This window comes from Pan paniscus, chromosome 7 (assembly GCF_029289425.2).
Source record: "Pan paniscus chromosome 7, NHGRI_mPanPan1-v2.0_pri, whole genome shotgun sequence".
Classification (NCBI taxonomy): domain Eukaryota; kingdom Metazoa; phylum Chordata; class Mammalia; order Primates; family Hominidae; genus Pan; species Pan paniscus.
In genome coordinates this window covers 52,028,006-52,047,779 of record NC_073256.2, presented here as the reverse complement: position 1 = coordinate 52,047,779, position 19,774 = coordinate 52,028,006, and the positions used below count along the sequence as shown (strand labels likewise).

The 19,774-nt window shown below is 44.2% G+C and overlaps 1 protein-coding gene across 1 annotated transcript in view; it reads left to right on the top strand.

Annotated features, from left to right (window-relative positions):
• The window catches only part of FUT10 (fucosyltransferase 10), a 104,016-nt gene that overhangs the window by 1,313 nt on the left and 82,929 nt on the right, over nucleotides 1–19,774 (top strand). The window contains exons 2-3 of the mRNA XM_003830752.5: nucleotides 11,245–11,598; nucleotides 19,397–19,691. Of these exons, the coding sequence (XP_003830800.1) occupies nucleotides 11,518–11,598; nucleotides 19,397–19,691 (376 nt within the window). The 5' untranslated portion in view covers nucleotides 11,245–11,517. The remainder of the gene's footprint in view (nucleotides 1–11,244; nucleotides 11,599–19,396; nucleotides 19,692–19,774) is intronic.

The following is a 19,774-nucleotide window of genomic DNA, read 5'->3' as shown; positions in this document are numbered from 1 at the left end:
GAAGCCTGATCCACCAGGCGGGAGGCGGGTGCCGGGCCGGAGCCTCTGCTGGAGCCTGGAGAAGGAGCGCGGGGTCCCGGCGCCTCCCCGCCTGCCCCGATCGGCCTCCTCCCCAGGTCCGCGGCCGTCCATTCCAGAACCTAATCTGCCTTTGCGGGGCGCAAATTGCCTTGTTCTCCCCCAGGTCTTCCCAGAGAATCACTTGTTGCAGGAATGTTGTGTTGAAGTCGTAGCAACTGTGACTTTCTAGTTGCAGAGAATACGGCGTATTTAATGGAGAAAATGCCCCAGGAAAGCACCGGCAACCGCAGGCCTGGGTTATCCCATTTGCAAGCCATGTGTTAGGTATTTTGCACCCGATTAGTACCCTCAGAACAGAGCTCATTTTTTGTAAACTATAGAAGTAATCTTGCTGTGATTTTATGACATTTTCTGGGAATCTTTTAATGATTCTTTAAAATAAAGCAAATGTCACACAGAATGACTTTTTCTAACACCACGGCCCCAACAGCCGGCCCCCTGCTCCCTGCTGCAGCTCCCTGCAATAATAGTTGGTTAGAGTGTTTTGTGCATGAAATGACTTGGATTGTTAATTTAGTTTGTGGAATGCATCCAGCTCTGGCTGGCCACAGTTTTGAATAAGGCAAGTTGGCTTTCAGGACTTTATTCCCTTCGTACACGTTTCTTTCCAATGAGACACCCAGGAAACTCACGACCAATCTTGGGCTTTTTAGTAACGTCACACTACAACTAGGGCAGGGTTTCTCCCTGGTCTACCGTAGTGTCAAATGGAGGCCTTTCTCGCATTGAATAAGCAGCTCAGCTCTTTGAACGCTGAAGTTTCACTGCCTCCAATCTAGCAGCACCGTAGTCTCCGTTTTAAAACTTTCTTCTGAGTAAGGAGAAGCCAGAGGCGATTGGGTAGCCTCAGGTGATCATTCAGGTCTTCCAATTTCGAAATTGCTGTAATAACTCTTGCTCGCTTCCTGCTAGATGGCAGTGTGTAACAGTGAATTAAAAACAGGATCTCAACTTTTACTGTGTTGTTATTGCTTGTCTTCTACAATAAGAAAAAAAAGTAAGTTTTCAAGTTTTATCTTACAAACAATATTTTTGAAAAATTCCAAACTATGGTTAAATTCAGGAAGTAAAAAGAATATAGTTTGGAAAAACAATGTTATTTATATATGTACAAATGTTGTTCAGTAGGCAGACATTTCCAACCCATATTTAAATGCTTTAAACTTTGGAATGTAGGCCGGCCGGGCGCGGTGGCTCATGCCTGTAATCCCAGAACTTTGAGAGACCGAGGCGGGCGGATCACGAGATCAGGAGTTCTAGACCAGCCTGGCCAATATGGTGAAACCCCGTCTCTACTAAAAATACAAAAATTAGCTGGGCTCATGTGGTGGCGTGTGCGTGTAGTTCCAGCTACTCGGGAGGCTGAGACAGAACAATCACTTGAACCTGGAAGGAGGAAGTTGCGTTGAGCCAAGACTGCGCCACTGCACTCCAGCCTGGGCAACAGAGCGAGACTCTGTCTCAAAACAAAACAACAACAACAACAACAAGAAACAAACAAAAAAACCAACCTCGGAATGTAAAGAGTTGATTTCGGGTAGATATTCAATATCTAATTCAATTACCAGCATTCTACAGTGAACATTTGTTACAGTGTTTCTGAACCTGGGTTTTTGAACATTTTTAGAAGTTAAGTTTATCTTAAAATGTCTTTCAGATTTTTTTCTTTGATAATGAAATTGGAGTTTTCAAAAGATTATACAGAATTACCAACAAGGAAAATGAAGATAAAGTAATCCTAAACCTGTTATATACAATTAAAAAAAAAAATTTCCGGAAATCTTACTTTGTGATGACTCAAGTTGTCTGGATTACTGTCTCTTGATTAATCTTTTATGGAGAGTTTTTACTCCTGGATATAATTTATGGGATGAGAGAGCTTAGTTTTGGGATGGAACCTCAGAAGATCCTCAGGGATTTGTCTTTAGTCATGTGAAATATTAGCTACATTTTGTCAGTGTTACTGAACCAGCTCCTCATTCATGAATATATAAATGATAAAAGCAGATCAGGGATTTTATTTGTTTTTTCTAGTCTGCAGTTATTCAATATTTATTAATTTATATTTTTTCTAGCGATGAGGGATTTTAATTCAAGTATCTTGTAGGGTGGGAAATTGCCACAAAGTAACCTATAAGCCCTACTTGGAGGAAGAATAGTTACTAATACTTATTAGTATAAGACCTCATAGGAAAAACAAAGATGAAAAAGAATCCCTGCTCTTGAAGAATTGCCTTAGTTCTTACTGTGACACATAAACTTCATAGTCTTGTGCTGTCACCCCACTTTTAATTTTTATTTATTTTTGAGACAGGGTCTAGCTCTGCCACCCAGGCCGGAGTGCAGTGGCACGATCACAGCTCACTGCAGCCTTGACCTCCAGGGCTCAAGGGATCCTCCTGCTCAGCCTCCTGGTACCTGGGACTATGACTACAGGTGCACACCAGCATGCCCAGCTAACTTTTTTTTTTTTTTGTAGAGATGGGTTCTTGCTGTGTTGCCTAGGCTGGTCTTGAACTCCTGGGCTTAAGTGATCCACCCACCTCGGCGTCTCAAAGTGCTGAGATTGCAGGCATGAGCCACGACACCAAGCTTTCCATTTTAAAAATCTGTGCTTCTTGCCGGGCGCCATGGCTCACACCTGTAATCCTAGCACTTTGAGAGGCTGAGGCAGGTGGATCACGAGGTCAGGAGGTTAAGACCATTCTGACCAACATCGTGAAACCCTGTCTCTACTAAAAATACAAAATTAGCTGGGTGTGGTGGTGCACACCTGTAATCCCAGCTACTCGGGAGGCTGAGGCAGGAGAATCGCCTGAACTCGAGAGGCGGAGATTGTGGTGAGTGCCACTACACTCCAGCCTGGTGACAGAGTGAGACTCCATCTCAAAAAAAAAAAAAAAAGAAAAAGTAAAAAATCTGTGTTTCTAATTGTGGCATTGTATCAGTCTGTCTGTTTATCTGGCTCTCTGTCTTTTGGATTTGTTTTTAGTTTCTACATCAAGTAGATCCACTGAATACTCATTCTTGTGAGGTTGTATTATTAACACTGCATAATTTAAGTACTTTAGTATGTGTCTGGAATTTAAGGATTGAGGAATGACATTGCCTTCATTTCTGCAATAGAAGTGCAGAGGTGTTCTGGCTACACCTCTTTCCCCATTAATCACCAGTCTTGATTCACATGACTGCCAGTGTGCCTTTATCCCTTACTGTCCTCTACTGGTCTCTCCTGAAATTTGCACTAGTATGAAGAGGATGACTTTCCCACATAGAAATCTACAATCCAAAGCATGCTTTATATAAAAATAAATGCTCAGCAAAATATGAAGTTCACTGAAAATGAGCGAGGAACACATTAACACAGATTTTTGTTTCTGTTTTTGTTTTTGTTTTTTTTTTCGAGACAGAGTCTTGCTCTGTAGCCCAGGCTGGAGTGCAGTGGCGCGATCTCGGCTCATTGCAAACTCCGCCTCCTGGGTTCATGCCATTCTCCTGCCTCAGCCTCCCCAGTAGCTGGGGCTATAGGCATGCACCACCACACCCAGCTAATTTTTGTATTTTTAGTAGAGACGGGGTTTTGTCATGTTGGCCAGGCTTGTCTCCAACTCCTGGCCTCAAGAAATCCACCCTCCTTGGCCTCCCAAAGTGCTGGCATTACAGGCATGCACCACTGCATCCGGCCTCACATTGATAAATGGCACTTTACTGTGAATACTTTAAATTTGATAATTAGATACATTTCTTCTAAAAACTTTCCGTGGTATTACCTCTAGCTTATTAACCCAGTTGACTCCCAATTACCAGAACAGAAATGGGCAAAGGAGTCTTCCCAGAGCTCCCTGTTTTCTAAGCTATCAGTTTTATTTTTATCTTGAGGTCTTTGGGCAGCCATTGAAGGATTTTAATCAGGAGAGATATCCAATCAACACTCTAGGGACATCTCTTTATGGCTGCATGAAGAATGCAAAAGGGTCACCACTGGGAAGAACACCAGTTGTTGGGCACTTTGGAGTAATCAGGCAGAAATGAATGAGGAGTATTGAGGTGTAGTTGAAAGGAGGTACTTAAAAGTGCCTGAAGAGTTGTCCAAAGGCCTTTAGGCATCTCCTCAGCCTATCACATGTCTTTCCCAGGACAGTCGCCATTTAAGGGGCGTTAGGAGATTTATACGTTATCAAGTGAAAACACCTTGGGAGAGTCAAACCTATTTGATACATTGCACTTTAGTGTGAATAGTTTAAATTTGATAATTAGATACATTTCTTCTAAAAACTCTCCGTGGTATTACCTCTAGCTTATTAACCCAGTTGACTCCCCAATTACCAGAGCAGAAATGGGCAAAGGAGTCTTCCTGGAGCTCCCTGCCTTCTGCCTTGCCTCTCCTGCAACTAGGGAGAGGGAGGAGGACGAGGGGCACACAAACTACCAGGTTCTTCTTCTTCTTTTTTTTTTTTTTTTTGAGACACAGTTTCATTCTGTCGTCCAGGCTGGAGTGCAGTGGTGCAACCTCAGCTCACTGCATCCTCTGCCTCCCAGGTTCAAGGGATTCTCCTGCCTCAGTCTCCCCAGTAGCTGGGATTACAGGTGCCTGGCACCACACCTGGCTGATTTTTGTATTTTTTGTAGAGATGAGGTTTCACTGTGTTGTCCAGGCTGGTCTCAAACTCCTGACCTTAGGTGATCTGCCCACCTTGGCCTCCCACAGTGTTGGGATTACAGGCATGAGCCACCGCACCCAGCCTCACAAACTACCAGGTTCTGAAAGCTCAGAGTGTCACCTAAGGTTGGTTTCTCATTCTACAGTCAGACACGCAGGAAAGAAATCATCCCTTGGTTCCATTTCTGAGACTCTTACACCTTCAACTGGCCTGAATGGCCAAAATTTGAAGCTGGCACCCTCAAGCTGCTAATTACCTGTAAGATATTCAGTCTCTCTTCTGTCTATCTTGATTCAAAATACAGTTGAAAATTTGGAATTATTTTAGGATGAAAGTGTTGCTGGTTTTGATGGCATAGCCTGTGCAAGAGTATGAGGTAGTCATACTCAGCTCCAAACCCCACTCTGTGCAGCAGATGGCCAACCCTGGTGTTGCATGCCAGCCGTGCAGTGCACTTTAGAAGCTCAGCTCCTAGGGGTAAGAGGATTGGTGAGTGAGAGTCCATTTCAGATGGTACCTGCCGTGGATGTCTGAATATACATATTGTTCTGTCCCAGGAAGGAGTATTCTAGGGCACCCTCTTGCAGGACTCAGATTCATCCTGTAGGCAATGATGAAATGAGAGCTTTTGTCTTGGAGTCTCATAATTTAAGTGCTTCAGTATGTGTCTGGAATTTACGAATGGCATCGCCTTCAGTTCTGTAATAGAAATGTGCTCTGGCCACACCTTGATTAATCACTAGTCTTTTTTTTTTTTTTTTTTTTTTGAGACAGAGTCTCGCTCTGTCGCCCAGGCTGGAGTGCAGTGGCGTGATCTCGGCTCACTGCAACCTTCACCTCCCGGGTTCAAGTAATTCTCCTGCCTCAGCCTCCTGAGTAGCTGGGACTACAGGTGCATGCCACCATGCCTGGCTAATTTTTGTGTGTTTTTTTTTTGAGACAGAGTCTCGCTCTGTAGCCCAGGCTGGAGTGCAGTGGTACGATCTCAGCTCACTGCAACCTCTGCCTCCTGGGTTCAAGCAATCCTTCCTGCCTCAGCCTCCCGAGTAGCTGGGATTACAGGAGCCTGCCACCACACCTGGCTAATTTTTGTATTTTTAGTAGAGACAGGGCTTCACCATATTGGTCGGGCTGGTCTCGAACTCCTGACCTCAGGTGATCCACCCGCCTCGGCCTCCCAAAGTACTGAGATTACAGGTGTGAGCCACTATGCCCGGCCTAATCACCAGTCTTGATTGACATGGCTGCCAGTGTCCCTTTCTCCCTTACTGTTCTCTTTTGATCTATTCTATTGAATTGGAGCCTGCTGTCCTTCATAGTGCTCTCTGCAAGTCTGCCTGTCCCACCAGTTGGAGGACCACTGACTTGATGTCAGGCTCCTGGTTAACTAATACCATATACAGTATTAGATTGACTGTTACTGTTATAAATGTACCCTGAGGCCTGGATAATGGTTGTATGCTCTAAGTCATAATACTACTATCTACCCTGGCTGGGCCCTGCCCTGCCCTGCCCTGCCCTTCTTTCCCCTTCCCTGCCCTGCCCTTCTTTTCTCTCTCCTTCCATTTTCCCTTCCCTTCTCCTTTCTCTTTCCTTTCCTTCTTTTGTTTTCTTTTTTGAGACAGTGTCTCACTCTGCTACCCAGGCTGGAGTACAGTGGCATAATCATGGCTCAGTGCAGCCTTGAACTCCTGGGCTCAGGTGATTCTCCTGCTTTAGCCTCCCAGGTAGCTGGGACCACAGACATGCACCACCATGCCCAGCTAATTTTTAAATTAAAAAAATTTTTTTTTGTAGAGATGGAGTCTTGTTTTGTTGCCCAGGCTAGTCTTGAACCCCTGGGCTCAAGGGATCTTCCTGCCTCAGTCTCCCAGAACCACCGCACCTGGCTGGCTCTGTTCTTTAGTGGTAGTTACTTAACCATACGTTGGCCCCTGAGACCTACTACACTTCTGGCTTTGGGAAGATAGCCTAGGTTGAGATTCTTTAAATATAAGGGAATTCATAATCTTAAAATTCTTCTGTCATAGTTCATAAAGCTATGCGAAGCTCCCAAAAAGCTCCTATGATAGACCTGAGCTATGCAGTAGCTATAAAAATATCCCAAACTCTGTCCTCAAATTGTATCTTTTGTTTTCCTTTATTCCTGATTATTTTTTTACTTTTCACAAGCTGTCACTATGTTCCTTCATTTGTTTGCTTTCCACACATCTTTGAGTTGAGTGAGCTGATATCTAGACTCACTTCTGTCTTTAAAAAATATGATCTTGTGGCTGGGTGCAGTGGCTCATACCTGTAATCCTAGCACTTTGGGAGGCCGAGGCAGGTGGATCATTTGAGGTGTTCAAGATAATTCAGGAGTTTGAGACCAGCCTGGCCAACATGGTGAAACCCTGTCTCTACTACAAATAGAAAAATTAGCTGGGTGTGGTTGCACGCGCCTGTAGTCCCAGCTACCCGGGAGGATGAGGCAGGAGAATCGCTTGAATTCAGGAGGCGGAGGTTGCAGTGAGCCGAGATTGCGCCACTGCACTCCAGCCTGGGCAACAGAGCGAGACCCTGTCTGAAAACAACAAAAGCAACAACAGCAACAACTCTCTCTCTCTCTCTCTCTATATATATGTATGTATGTGTATATATATATATGTATATATATATATATGATTATATGATCTTGGGCAAATCACTTAAACTTGAGAAGGCTTAGCTTCCTTGGGAACTGGGAATAATAATACCTACCTTGCCTACTTTTCAAAGTGGTTATAAATAAGGTTGAGTAGAGTGATATATGTAAACATTTTTGAAAACAATATAGTTTTATTCCCATTTAAGTAGGTGATATTATTTTACTACATAATCTGGGTTACGTTAATGATAACTATAATAAATTGCTTCTGCACATTAAATGAAAATTTGGTAATCTTTCTGTTATGCAAGGGAAAGAAATAGTGATAGTTAACATTTATTATTTACTATGAAGAAGCTGAGGCTTAGAAAGATTCAGTAACTTGTCTAAATTTATATTAAGTAAAAGAACCAGGATTGGGACCCAAAGTGCTAGCTCCATATTGTGTGTGGTTAATAGCTACAAGCATCTACTAAGTAGGAGCGAAGGTACTTTACAGGTTCTTATAGATTTGTATTCCTTTTTTCTGTGATATACTAGCTGACAACTGTACTACATATGTTTTCTGTGGTTTAGGCGGGTAACCTGTGAGTGTTGGTATTGTCTGGTGGTAATTTTATAGTATTTCTTTTTTTAAAATTATTTTTTATTTTTTGAGACCAGGCCTGGCTCTGTCACCCAAGCTAAGTGCAGTGGCACAATCATGGCTCACTGTAGCCTCAATCTCCTGGGCTGAAGCAATCCTCCTGCCTCAGCCTCCCAGGACTAGGACTACAGACACTCACCGCCATGCCTGGCTAATTTATTTTTTGTAGAGATGGGGTCTTACTGTGTTGCCTAGGCGGGTCCTTCCACCTTGGCCTCCCAAGCTGTTGGGATTACCTGCATGAGCCACTGTGTGCAGTCAAGGAATTTTATAGTATTAATGCTAAAAAATATAAAGGAATGTGTGCACTTCAGATCGTAATACTTGTCAAAGTTAGAGTCTTGGGCAAATTACTTTACTTCATTCAGATTCGGTTTTCTTATATTTGAAAATGAGAGTGGAGTTGTTGGGAGGATTGAATGAGCGCCTGCCTGTGTGCTAAGTACTTAGGAAAGGCCTTGCCAATGATAGGTTACTCAACAAATATTAGCAATCTCCTTTTCTTTGGCAAAGTGAGCATTTTTCCTTTTAACGTTCCAGTTGATGGGGTAGCAATCTATTTTATATGCTTCATTTTCCACCTAAAGGGATAATAAATTACAATAATATTTAAATATAAGGATAACAAACATTTATTGGGTATTATGTGTCAGGGTCTGAAATAAGTGTTTTACCAATCATAGCTCATAAAATTCTCACAACTCTGATTAGGCCTCATGAGGATCTACTTTTGGAAAGTGAGTTATGGAGAGGTGAGGTTAAGCCAGCTGGGGAATTGGGATTTGAATCCTGGCAGGCAGACTTGAGACCTTCTCTTAGTCACTGGGTTTTGGGAATTTCATGGATGAAAGAAGAAAAATGCACTTTTGGTGATTTCTGAGTCCAAGTGTTACTTTGTGGTTGAAGGAAAAAAAAAATTCCTGGATTTAAAAGTAAGGCCGGGCACGGTGGCTCACACCTGTAATCCCAGCACTTTGGGAGGCCAAGGCAGGAGGATCACTTGAGCCCAGGAGTCCAAGACCAGCCTGGACAACATGGTGAGACCTCGTCTCTACAAATAAACAAACAAACAAAAATTAGCTGGGTGTGGTGGCACATGCCATTAGTCCCAGCTACTTGGGAGGCTGAGGTGGGAGGATTGCTTGAGCCTGGGAGTTGGAGGCTACAGTGAGCCATGATCACACTACTGCACTTCAGCCTGGGTGATAGAGCAAGACCCTGTCTCAAAAAAAAAGTAAATCAAGGTAGACTCATGAGAGGGGAGCCCACCTTTTTTTTTTCTGAGACGCAGTCTGGCTTTGTCGCCCAGGCTGGAGTGCAGTGGCACAATCTCGGCTCACTGCAACCTCTGCCTCCCAGGTTCAAGTGATTCTCTGGCCTCAGCCTCCCGAGTAGCTGGGATTACAGGTGCCTGCCACTGCACCCAGCTAATTTTTGTATTTTTAGTAGAGACGGGGTTTCACCATCTTGGCTAGGCTGGTCTTGAACTCCTCGCCTTAAGTGATCCACCTGCTTCGGCCTCCCAAAGTGCTGGGATTACAGGTGTGAGCCACTGCACCCACCTGGGAGCACACCTTTAAGACTAAAGTTTTTAACCAGGATTCTATATTATTTTTATAGGACTAATGATATCTAATTATATCTTTAACTCTGTATGCCAGGGGCATGATGTAGGTCTGACTTAGACTCAGATCTGTGAAGTACTGTGCAGCAGCATTGCCCTTCCTCTGGAAAGTTGACCCTTCCTCCACTCTGAGCTCCACAGTGCCATTTGCCCAGAACATTGAAGTTCATAGAATATCATAGGGATAAAGGGCATTCTATGGGGGCATTTTTTTTTTTTACCTTTTTTTTTTTTTGAGATAGGGTCTTGCTCTGTTGCCTACGCTAGAGTGCAGTGGTGCAATCACGGCTTACTGCAGCCTTGACCTCCTGGGCTCAAGCAATCCTCCTGCTTCAGCTTCCTGAGTAGCTGGAACTATACGTGCACACCCCCATGCCCAGCTAATTTGTAAAATTTTCTATGCAGACAGGGTTTCACTATGTTGCCCAGGCTGGTCTCAAACTCCTGGGCACAAGCCATCCTCCTGCCTTGGCCTCCCAAAGTGCTGTGATTAAAGGTATGAGCCACTGTACCTGGCCCTCATTTAGTTCATTTTTACAACTTTTTTGAAAAGATCATTCATTTCAGATAGATGAAAATTTTATTTGGAAACTTCCAAAGAATAATATTGCTCCAACAGCCCACTGCTTTATTCACTTGCTGTAAAAGACAAATAAATCATATTCAGAATTCCTTATGCTGTGGCAAAAGTTGGTTTCCTTAGTGGGCATTGGGGGCCACATGATCATTATCCATTTTTGATTAAAGCCTGAATCTTTTATTTTCTTCCTAAATTTTATGGGAGTGGGTGGATAGTCCTGGTAATTTTTATTCCATTTCTAAACTCCTTTGAAACTTAGAAGGGAATGACTTCATATAAAAGTCTTGGAATTCAGTCTTCTGATGGGAGAGAGCATTAAGTGGAAGCAGAATTTGAGATTTGGGATCTGGTTGTAGATTTGTCACTCTCCTCTGATGGGCTGTGTGGCCATGAGTAAGTCAATTCACCTCTCTGGTTCCCTTCCCCTCCCCTCCCCTCCTCTCTCCCCATCCCCTGCCCTCCACTCCCTTCCCTCCTCTCTCCCCCTCCCCTGCCCTCCACTCCCTCCCCTCCTCTCTCCCCCACTTCCCTCACTTCCCCCCTCCCCTCCACTCCCCTCCCCACTGTCCCCTCCCCTCCCCTCCCTTTCCCTTCCCTCCCCTTCCTTTCCTTTCTTTTCCTTTCCTTTCTCTGTTACCCAGGCTACTCACTGCAACCTCCGCCTCCCAGGTTCAAGTGATTCTACTGCTGCAGCCTCCTGAGTAGCTGTGACTACGGGTGCGTGCCACCACACCCGACTAATTTTGGTATTTTTAGTAGAGACAGGATTTTGCCATGTTGGCCAGACTGGTCTCAAACTCCTGACCTCAAATGATCCACCCGCCTTGGCCTCACAAAGTGCTGGGATTACAGGAGTGAGCCATCACGCCCAGCCTTGATTTCCTTACTTATGAGTGAGGTACTAGGACTACATGATCTCAATGCTTCCTTTTAGTTTAAAATGTCTATGTTTTTTCATGATCACCCTGCTGCAAGACTATATTTATTAAATCTGCGCTATGGCTAAAAGATGATCTTTCGTTGCAGAATTTTTTTGATGCCTTCTTATTTGGAGAAATCTCCAGCTGCTCTGATGATAGCCTAAGAAGACTGCACGCTGCTTCCTCTTGATGCCAAGCCAGGCCCTCTCACAACCTCGGATCTCAGTCCTTCATGGAGACCTGGTCCCAGCAGGAATGGCAGTGCAGGAAATTGGCGCCCAGATGGTTCTTCCATGTGAAGTTGTCTCGGGCTCTGGGCTGACGAGAGAACACCTGGTAACCAGGTTAGCCCTCTGTCAGTCACCCAGGGCAGGGCAGCATGGTGCGGATTCAGAGGAGGAAGCTTTTGGCATCTTGCCTGTGCGTCACAGCCACCGTCTTTCTGCTTGTCACACTCCAGGTACCAAGAATGTGGGTTGTGTAGTGTTGATAGCTGGGCCTTTGCCATGTCCCCCTACCCCCTATTTTCTCAAAACTCCAATTATTTCACTTTTTGCTGAATCAGGGGTGTTCAGGATCAGGGTTTTTTTCTTTCTCTCTTTCTTTCTTTTTTAAGACACAGTACCACTCTGTTGCCCGAGCTGGAGTGCAGTGGCACGATCTCTGCTTACTGCAACCTCTGCCTCCCGGGTTCAAGCAATTCTTGTGCCTCAACCTCCCGAGTTGTTGGGATTACAGGCACCCGCTACCACGCCCAGCTAAATTTTTTGTATTATTAATAGAGATGTGGTTTCACCATGTTGGCCGTGCTGGTCTCGAACTCCAGATCTCAAGTGATCTGCTTGCCTTGGCCTTCCAAAGTGCTAGGATTACAGGCTTGAGCCACTGTGCCCGGCCAGGATCAGAGGTTTTCTACTGGGAGAAAATACCTCCCAGTAAAAAACCTCTGGCAGGGAGACCCTTCCAATTCACCCCCTGCCCCCCTTTTTTAAACAGGTGAAACTGAGGTTTAGTGTACGGATGTGTCAGGCAGAAACAAAGTCATTGAAATAGAAGGTGAGTTTGAGATTCTCGTAGGCTCCTGGTTGTAGAGAAACAGAAAGTAAAGCTCAGTCTGTCTTCCTGGGTCAAAGTTGGATGGCTTCCTCAGAATCTCCTATTGTTATCACTTTTGAAAGATTGCGTTCTTGGAGAAGCAAGGACTATTCTGAGAACAAGATAGTCTGTATCTTGTAGTAAGTGTAGAACACAGACATCTATATTATAAGTAAATCTTGACATGTGCTTCTAGACCAAGGACTGTGTATGGATGAATGAACTGAAACGTGTGCTTAGTTCTCCTACCTGTAATCCCTTAGTCAGTTATTCCGAACTTCATTCATGGATTTCTATTTATTTTATTTATTATTTTTTGAGACAGGATCTCATTTTTGTCGCCCAGACTGGAGAGCAGTGGCGCAGTCTCGGCTCACTGCAGCCTCGACCTCCCTGGGCTCAGGCAATCCTCCTACCTCAGCATCTCCAGTAGCTGGGACCACAGGCATGTGCCATGGTGCCTGGCTAATTTTTTTTTTTTTTTTTGAGGTGGAGTCTCACTCTGTTGCCCAGGCTGGAGTGCAGTGGTGCGATCTTGGCTCACTACTACCTCTGCCTCCCAGGTTCAAGCGATTTCCTGCCTCAGCCTCCCAAGTAGCTGGGATTACAGGCTTCCGCCATCTAGCTAATTTTTCATTTTTAGTAGAAATGAGGTTTCACCGTGTTGGCCAGGCTGGTCTTGAACTCCTGACCTCAAGTGATCCACCTGCCTTGGCCTCCCAAAGTGCTGGGATTATAGGCGTGAGCCACCACACCTGGCCTCATTTTGGTATTTTTTTGTGGAGACGGGGTTTCACCACATTGACCAGGCTGGTCTTGAACTCCTGGGCTCAAGCAGTCTGCACACCTTGGCTTCACAAAATGCTGGCATTACAGGTGTGAGCCACCATTCCCAGCCCCTTCACTGATTTCAAATTGAAATAAAAATTGGGCAGTGATAGTAAAAGTATAGATATCAGCTCTGATAGAATTTGCACCCATTCAGGTACCAGCCGTCCATTTCAAAATCCACAGAACTTTTTTTTTTTTTTTTTGAGACAGTTTCACTCTTGTCACCCAGGCTGGAGTGCAGTGGCATGATCTCGGCTCACTGCAACTTCTACCTCCCAGGCTCAAAAAAATCCTCCCAACGCAGCCTCCTGAGTAGCTGAGACTATAGGTGTGTACTACCACACGTGGCTAAGTTTTCTATTTTTTTGTAGAGATGGGGTTTCACCATGTTGCTCAGGCTGGTCTTGAACTCCTGAGCTCAAGCGATCTGCCTACCTGGCTTCTCAAAGCACTGAGATTGCAGGTGTGAGCCACTGCGTCTGGCTTCCACAGGACTTTTTTTTTGAGTGGAGTTTTGCTTTTGTTGCCCATGCTGGAGTGCAATGGCGTGATTTCGGCTCACTGAAACCTCCACCTCCTGGGTTCAAGCAATTCTCCTGCCTCAGCCTCCTGAGTAGCTGGGATTACAGGTGCCCGCCACCATGCCCGGCTAATTTTTGTATTTTTAGTAGAGACGGGGTTTTGCCATGTTGGCCAGGCTGGTCTCGAACTCCTGACCTCAGGTGATCCACCTGCCTTGTTCTCCCAAAGTGCTGGGATTACAGGCATGAGTCACCACGCCTGGTTCTCCACACAACATTTAAAGGTTATTTGTGGATGTGAGTAGTTACAGTTGTGGGACTGGTAGAAGCTAAGGTGTTCTCTGGGATTTTTCACTCTGCAGGATCTCCCTTCTGCGTAGGATTGAATGAGGTAATGCTTATAAAAGCACTTTGGCAGACAATATGGTGCTGTATTTCTACTGCTGCCTTCTGCCAGATTGGGATTCTGGTGAGAGGCAACATGTGTCTCTTTCCTTGTTTGTGCTGGAGGTATCTAGGACCTGCTGCACAGAAGGCCTGACATTTTCAGCTTTCTGCTGCTTTCTGTGGGAAGTTTTTTTGTTTGTTTGTTTTTGTTTTTTGTTTTTTGAGACGGAGTCTTGCTCTGTTGCCAGGCTGGAGTGCAGTGGTGCGATCTGGGCTCACTGCAACCTCCGCCTCCTGGGTTCAAGCAATTCTCCTGCCTCAGCCTCCTGAGTAGCTGGGATTACAGGTGCCTGCCACCACACCTGGCTAATTTTTTGTATTTTTAGTAGAGAGGGGTTTCACCATGTTGGCCAGGGTGGTCTCGAACTCCTGACCTCAAGTGATTCACCCGCCTTGGCCTCCCAAAGTGTTGGGATTACAGGTGTGAGCCACTGGGCCTGGCCTCCATTCCTGTTTTTAGGCAAATGAAATACTTTGCCATATGAATAGAGTAAAGATAGGATAAATAGAAAAAAATCATGCCATGGATCCTTTGTTAGTTTGCTAGCGCTGCTGTAACAAAATACTGCAGATGAAGTCGCTTGCTTCCACAACCAAAATTAATTTTTTTTTACAGTTCAGGAGACTGGGAAGTCCAAGATCAAGGTATCAGCAGGGTTCTTTCTTCTGTGGCCTCTCTCCTTGGCTTATAGATGGCTGTTTTCTCCCTGTATCTTTACACTGCCTTCTCTCTGTAATTGTGTGTGTCAAAATTTCCCCTTTTTATAAGGACAACAGTCCTAATGGATTAGGGCCCACCCGTTTTAACTCAGTTACCTCTTTGAAGACCCTGTCTCCAAATATAGTCACGTTATAAAGTACTGGGAGTAAGGACTTCAACATATGAATTTTTTTGGAGTATACAATTTAGCCCATAGCAGATTCTGTAACATAAATTATTTAATTAATATTAATCTAAACATGAAAATATTATAGTTACCTACACTTAAGCTAAGACATAGTTCTCTGGAGGAAAACTTAGACATTGTTTTCCATTCACATTTAACTATATTTTGTATAAACTGTCTGTAAATTTTTTGGGTATATATGTATATTTATTTTTTAATTTTACTTTTTAGTTGCATAAATAGTTTAGGAATATATTTTGGAGTATTTTAAAGCAAATACAGGACATAATAGCATTTCACCTGAATATATGTTAATATGATTCTCTCACTTTGGAGCTAGGAACTTTGAAAAATATAATGTAACCATATTGCTACTATTATACCCAATAAAATTAACAATTACTGAATATTCTCTGTATGATAGGCCATGTTAAATTTTTCCCAGTTGTCTCAAAAAAAAAAAAAGAATTTTCATAATGAGTTGGGGTTTTTTTTGAGATGGAGTCTTCCTCTGTTGCCCAGGCTGGAGTGCAGTGGCATGTTCTTGGCTCACTGCAACCTCCATCTCCTGGGTTCAAGTGATCCTCCTGCCTCATCCTCCCAAGTAGCTGAGATTACAGGTGTGTGCCACCACGCACAGCTAATTTTTGTATTTTTAGGAGAGACAGGGCATGCCACCATGCCCAGCTAATTTTTTGTATTTTTAGAAGAGATGAGGTTTCACTATATTGGCCAGGCTGGTCTCGAACTCCTGACCTCAGGTGATCCACCCACCTGGGCCTCCCAAAATGCTGGGAGTACAGGTGTGAGCCACCATGTCTGTCCCAAGTTGGTTTGAATTTGGGATAAACAAACCTATACATTGCATTTGGTTGGTGAGTCTCAAGTTTTATGTTTTTGTTTTTTCACTCTTAAAAGGTTTGGCCGGGCATGGTGGCTCAGGCCTGTAATCCCAGCACTTTAGGAGGCCAAGGTGGGTGGATCATGAGGTCAAAAGATCAAGACCATCCTGGCCAGCATGGTGAAACCCCGTCTCTACTAAAAATACAAAAAAATTATCTGGGCGTGGTGGTGCATGCCTGTAGTCCCAGCTACTTGGGAGGCTGAGGCAGGAGAATCACTTGAACCTGGGAGGTGGAGGTTGCAGTGAGCCGAGATTGTACCACTGCACTCCAGCCTGGTGACAGAGCGAGACTCTGTCTCAAAAAAAGAAAAAAGAAAAAAGAAAAAAAAAGGCTTTTCTGCCCCACTTTTTATTCCATGTCATGGACTTTTTAAAACTGGGTCATTTATCCTTTTAACTTTTCTAGAGTGTGGGATTGGCTGATTATGGTTTTATTTAATGCATTCCTTTATTCTGCCATATTTCCTACAATCTGGTAGTGATATCCGAAGGTAATATCTTTTAAAAAGCTGTTTGGGCCAACGTGATGAAACCCTGTCTCTACTAAAAATACAAAAAAGTTAGCAGGGCGTGGTGGCCCACGTTTGTAATCCCAGCTACTCCGGAGGCTGAGGCAGGAGAATCACTTGAACTCGGGAAGAGGAGGCTGCAGTAGGCTGAGATCACGCCATTGCACTCTAGCCTGGGCGACAGAGAGAGACTCTGTCTCAAAAAATAAAAAAATAAAAAATAAATAAAAAAAATAAGTTGTATGGCAGAAGAAAAATCTCTCCTTAAAAGCATCCCTATTATTTGGAAATGAATTTATAACTCACATAGTAGATATTGATCTGAAATGTGGAATAAATTTTACCTTTGGAGTTGTATCCTATGGCTTTCTAAAAGCCTTTCTTTTAAGTGACTGGTTGTACATTTGCAGGGGAAGAAGGTCAGATGAAAAGATAGTTTGTGGCTACAAGTCATCTCCCGTGGATCAAACTACTGGGGAGAGCCACATTGTTCCATCATAAAAATGCTGAGAGAGCTATTGGCAACAGGCAGACTTTAGTTTTCAGTGATGGCTCTGCTGCTCTAGTGTTGACTTTGGCGTCTCAGGTGATCCATGACTTTTTAAAGCCAATATAATTTCTTACTCCTTCTGGAGTGCTGCTTGGCTTTCACTCGGTGGGTTTTTTTTTTTTTTTTTGGCCTTGGATACCGTTGAGAATCTAATGAAAGTCACGGGCCCTCCCCAGGGAGTTACAGACTCCATGCAATGCATCAATGATCAGTGGCCTTTATCTAACACCAGGAGCAGCGAGCACATAAAAGAGGTAACACCCTTGGCTGCTAAAAGCAGGACCTGAGGGCTGCACAGGGAGTGGCCTCCATGGCCGACTGGTGGAGCAGTTAACACATAGAAATGTAAATGTGCCTTACTTTAACTGCTTTAACGCTGTATTTGTTTCATAATCTGACTACTAAACTTTCAGTTACATATGGAGCAGATCAACCCTTTCTCCAGCATATTTCTATAATTAGTGCCATATCAATTATATTAATACCAAATCTTGTTTTTTTTGTTGAGATGGAGTCTCCCTTTTTTGCTCAGGCTGCAGTACAGTGGTGCAATCATACCGCACTGCAGCCTTGAACTCCTGGACTCAAGCGATCCTCTGGTCTCAGCCTCCTGAGTAGCTGGGACTATAGGTGTATGCCGCTGTGCTCAGCACAATACCAAATCTTAAAATTTGATGAAAAGGCAGCACTTCTGGAGTTTCTGCTACACTCACCCTGCCCTCCAGATGACTGTTACTGATGTCCAAGCTGTCCAGTGACCCAGACTTAGACTATCCTGGAATAAATTTAAAAATGTGGTTCTAAGTGGGAGTGAGTGGAAGCCCAGTACTCATGGTCTACTATGTTGGTAACATAGACTCTAGGGAATTTTGACATTAGGTATTATTTCACTATCTCAGTGCTATAGTGAGTATTATTAGAAACATAAAACACATGTTATGACTACTTTAATAAAAAAGAAACCAGTTGATAATTTATAACTCATTTTCCCTAGAGTGCATTCTCTAGTAGTAGTCAGGTAATTATCCTGTCATAGGTTTCATTAAGAGGCAAAACTGGCTGGGTGTGGTGGCTCACACCTGTAATCCTAGCACTTTGGGAGGCTGAGGCAGGCAGATCACGAGGTCAGGAGTTTGAGACCAGCCTGGCCAACATAGTGAAACCCCGTCTCTACTAAAAATACAAAAAATTACCTGGGTGTTGTGGCTGGCACCTGTAATCCCAGCTACTTGGGAGGCTGAGGCAGGAGAATCACTTGAACCTGGGAGGTGGAGGTTGCAGTGAGCCGAGATCGTGCCACTGCACCCAGGTGACAGTGCGAGACTCTGTCTCAAAAAAAAAAAAAAAAAAAAAAAAAAAGAGGCAAAACTATTTCTGGATATCCTATAGACTTATGAAATGGAAGGGAAATGTATTTGTTCTAAGTGTTTAGTAGAATCGTTGGCCATTCTTGTTGGTTGATATTTGGAGGCTGTGTCCACTCCCTGATCCCTGAAACCTGTGAATATGTTACTTTAGGAGGCAAAAGAGACTTTGCAGATGGGATCAATGTGACCCACTTTGAGGTGGGAGGATTATCCCAAATTATTCATGTGGACCCCATGTAATCACATGAGTTCTTAAAGATGGAGAGCCTTTCCTGACATGGTCAGAGAGAAGAGGTGACATCAGAAGAGTCAGAGAGATGCAGTGTTGCTGGCTTTGAAGAGGAGGAAGGAGGCCATGAGTCAAGAATGGTGGTGGCTCTAAAAGAGAAGCAAGAAAGAGGCTTCTCTCCTAGAGTCTTCAGGGAGGAATGCAGCCCTGCTGACCCCTGGGTCTTAGCCCAGTGAGACCCATTGCAGACTTCTGACTTCAGAACTGTGTGATAACAAATTTGTGATTGATTGATTGGTTTTTGAGACAAGGTCTTGCTCTGCTGCCCAGGCTGGAGTCCATTGGTGCAATCATAGTTCACTACAACCTCTAACTTCTGGGCTCAAGCAATCCTTCTGCCTCAGCCTCCTGAGTATCTGGGATTACAGGCATGCATCACCATGCCCGGCCGATTTTTTTTTCTTTTCTTTTTTTTGACATGGAGCTTTGCTCTGTTGCCGAGGCTCGAGTGCAGTGGCGCGATCTTGGCTCACTGCAACCTCTGCCTCCCGAGTTCAAGTGATTCGATTCTCCTGACTCAGCCTCCCAGGTAGCTGGGATTACAGGCGTGTGCCGCCACCATGCCTGACTAATTTTTGTATTTTTAGTAGAGTCGGGGTTTCGCCATGTTGGCCAGGCTGGTCTCAATCTCCTGGTCTCAAGTGATCCTTCCACCTTGCCGCCCTGACGACGCGCTGAGATTACAAGTGTAAGCCAGTGCACCTTGCTTAAATTTGTGTTATTTTAAATTACTGTTTGTGGTAATTTGTTACAGCAGCAATTGAAAACGAGTCAGGGGCTAAATCATCAAGGTGAATGAGAGATGTGCAAAAGGAAATCAAACAGTTTGACACTGATAATAATTGTCTTCTCTTTTAGGTCATGGTTGAGCTGGGGAAGTATGAAAGGAAGGAGTTTAAAAGTTCCAGTTTGCAAGATGGACATACAAAAATGGAGGAAGCACCTACGCATCTTAATTCATTTCTTAAGAAAGAAGGATTGACCTTCAACAGGAAAAGAAAATGGGAATTGGACAGCTACCCCATTATGCTCTGGTGGTCCCCGCTGACGGGGGAGACTGGGAGGTTAGGCCAATGTGGAGCAGATGCTTGTTTCTTCACCATCAACCGGACCTACCTGCATCATCACATGACCAAAGCATTCCTCTTCTATGGTAAGCAGGACTTTCGCCTTTCTCCCTTGTTTGCTGTGGTCTTCCTCCAAAGCTGAGTTACAGTTTACCTCTGAAAAGTGATG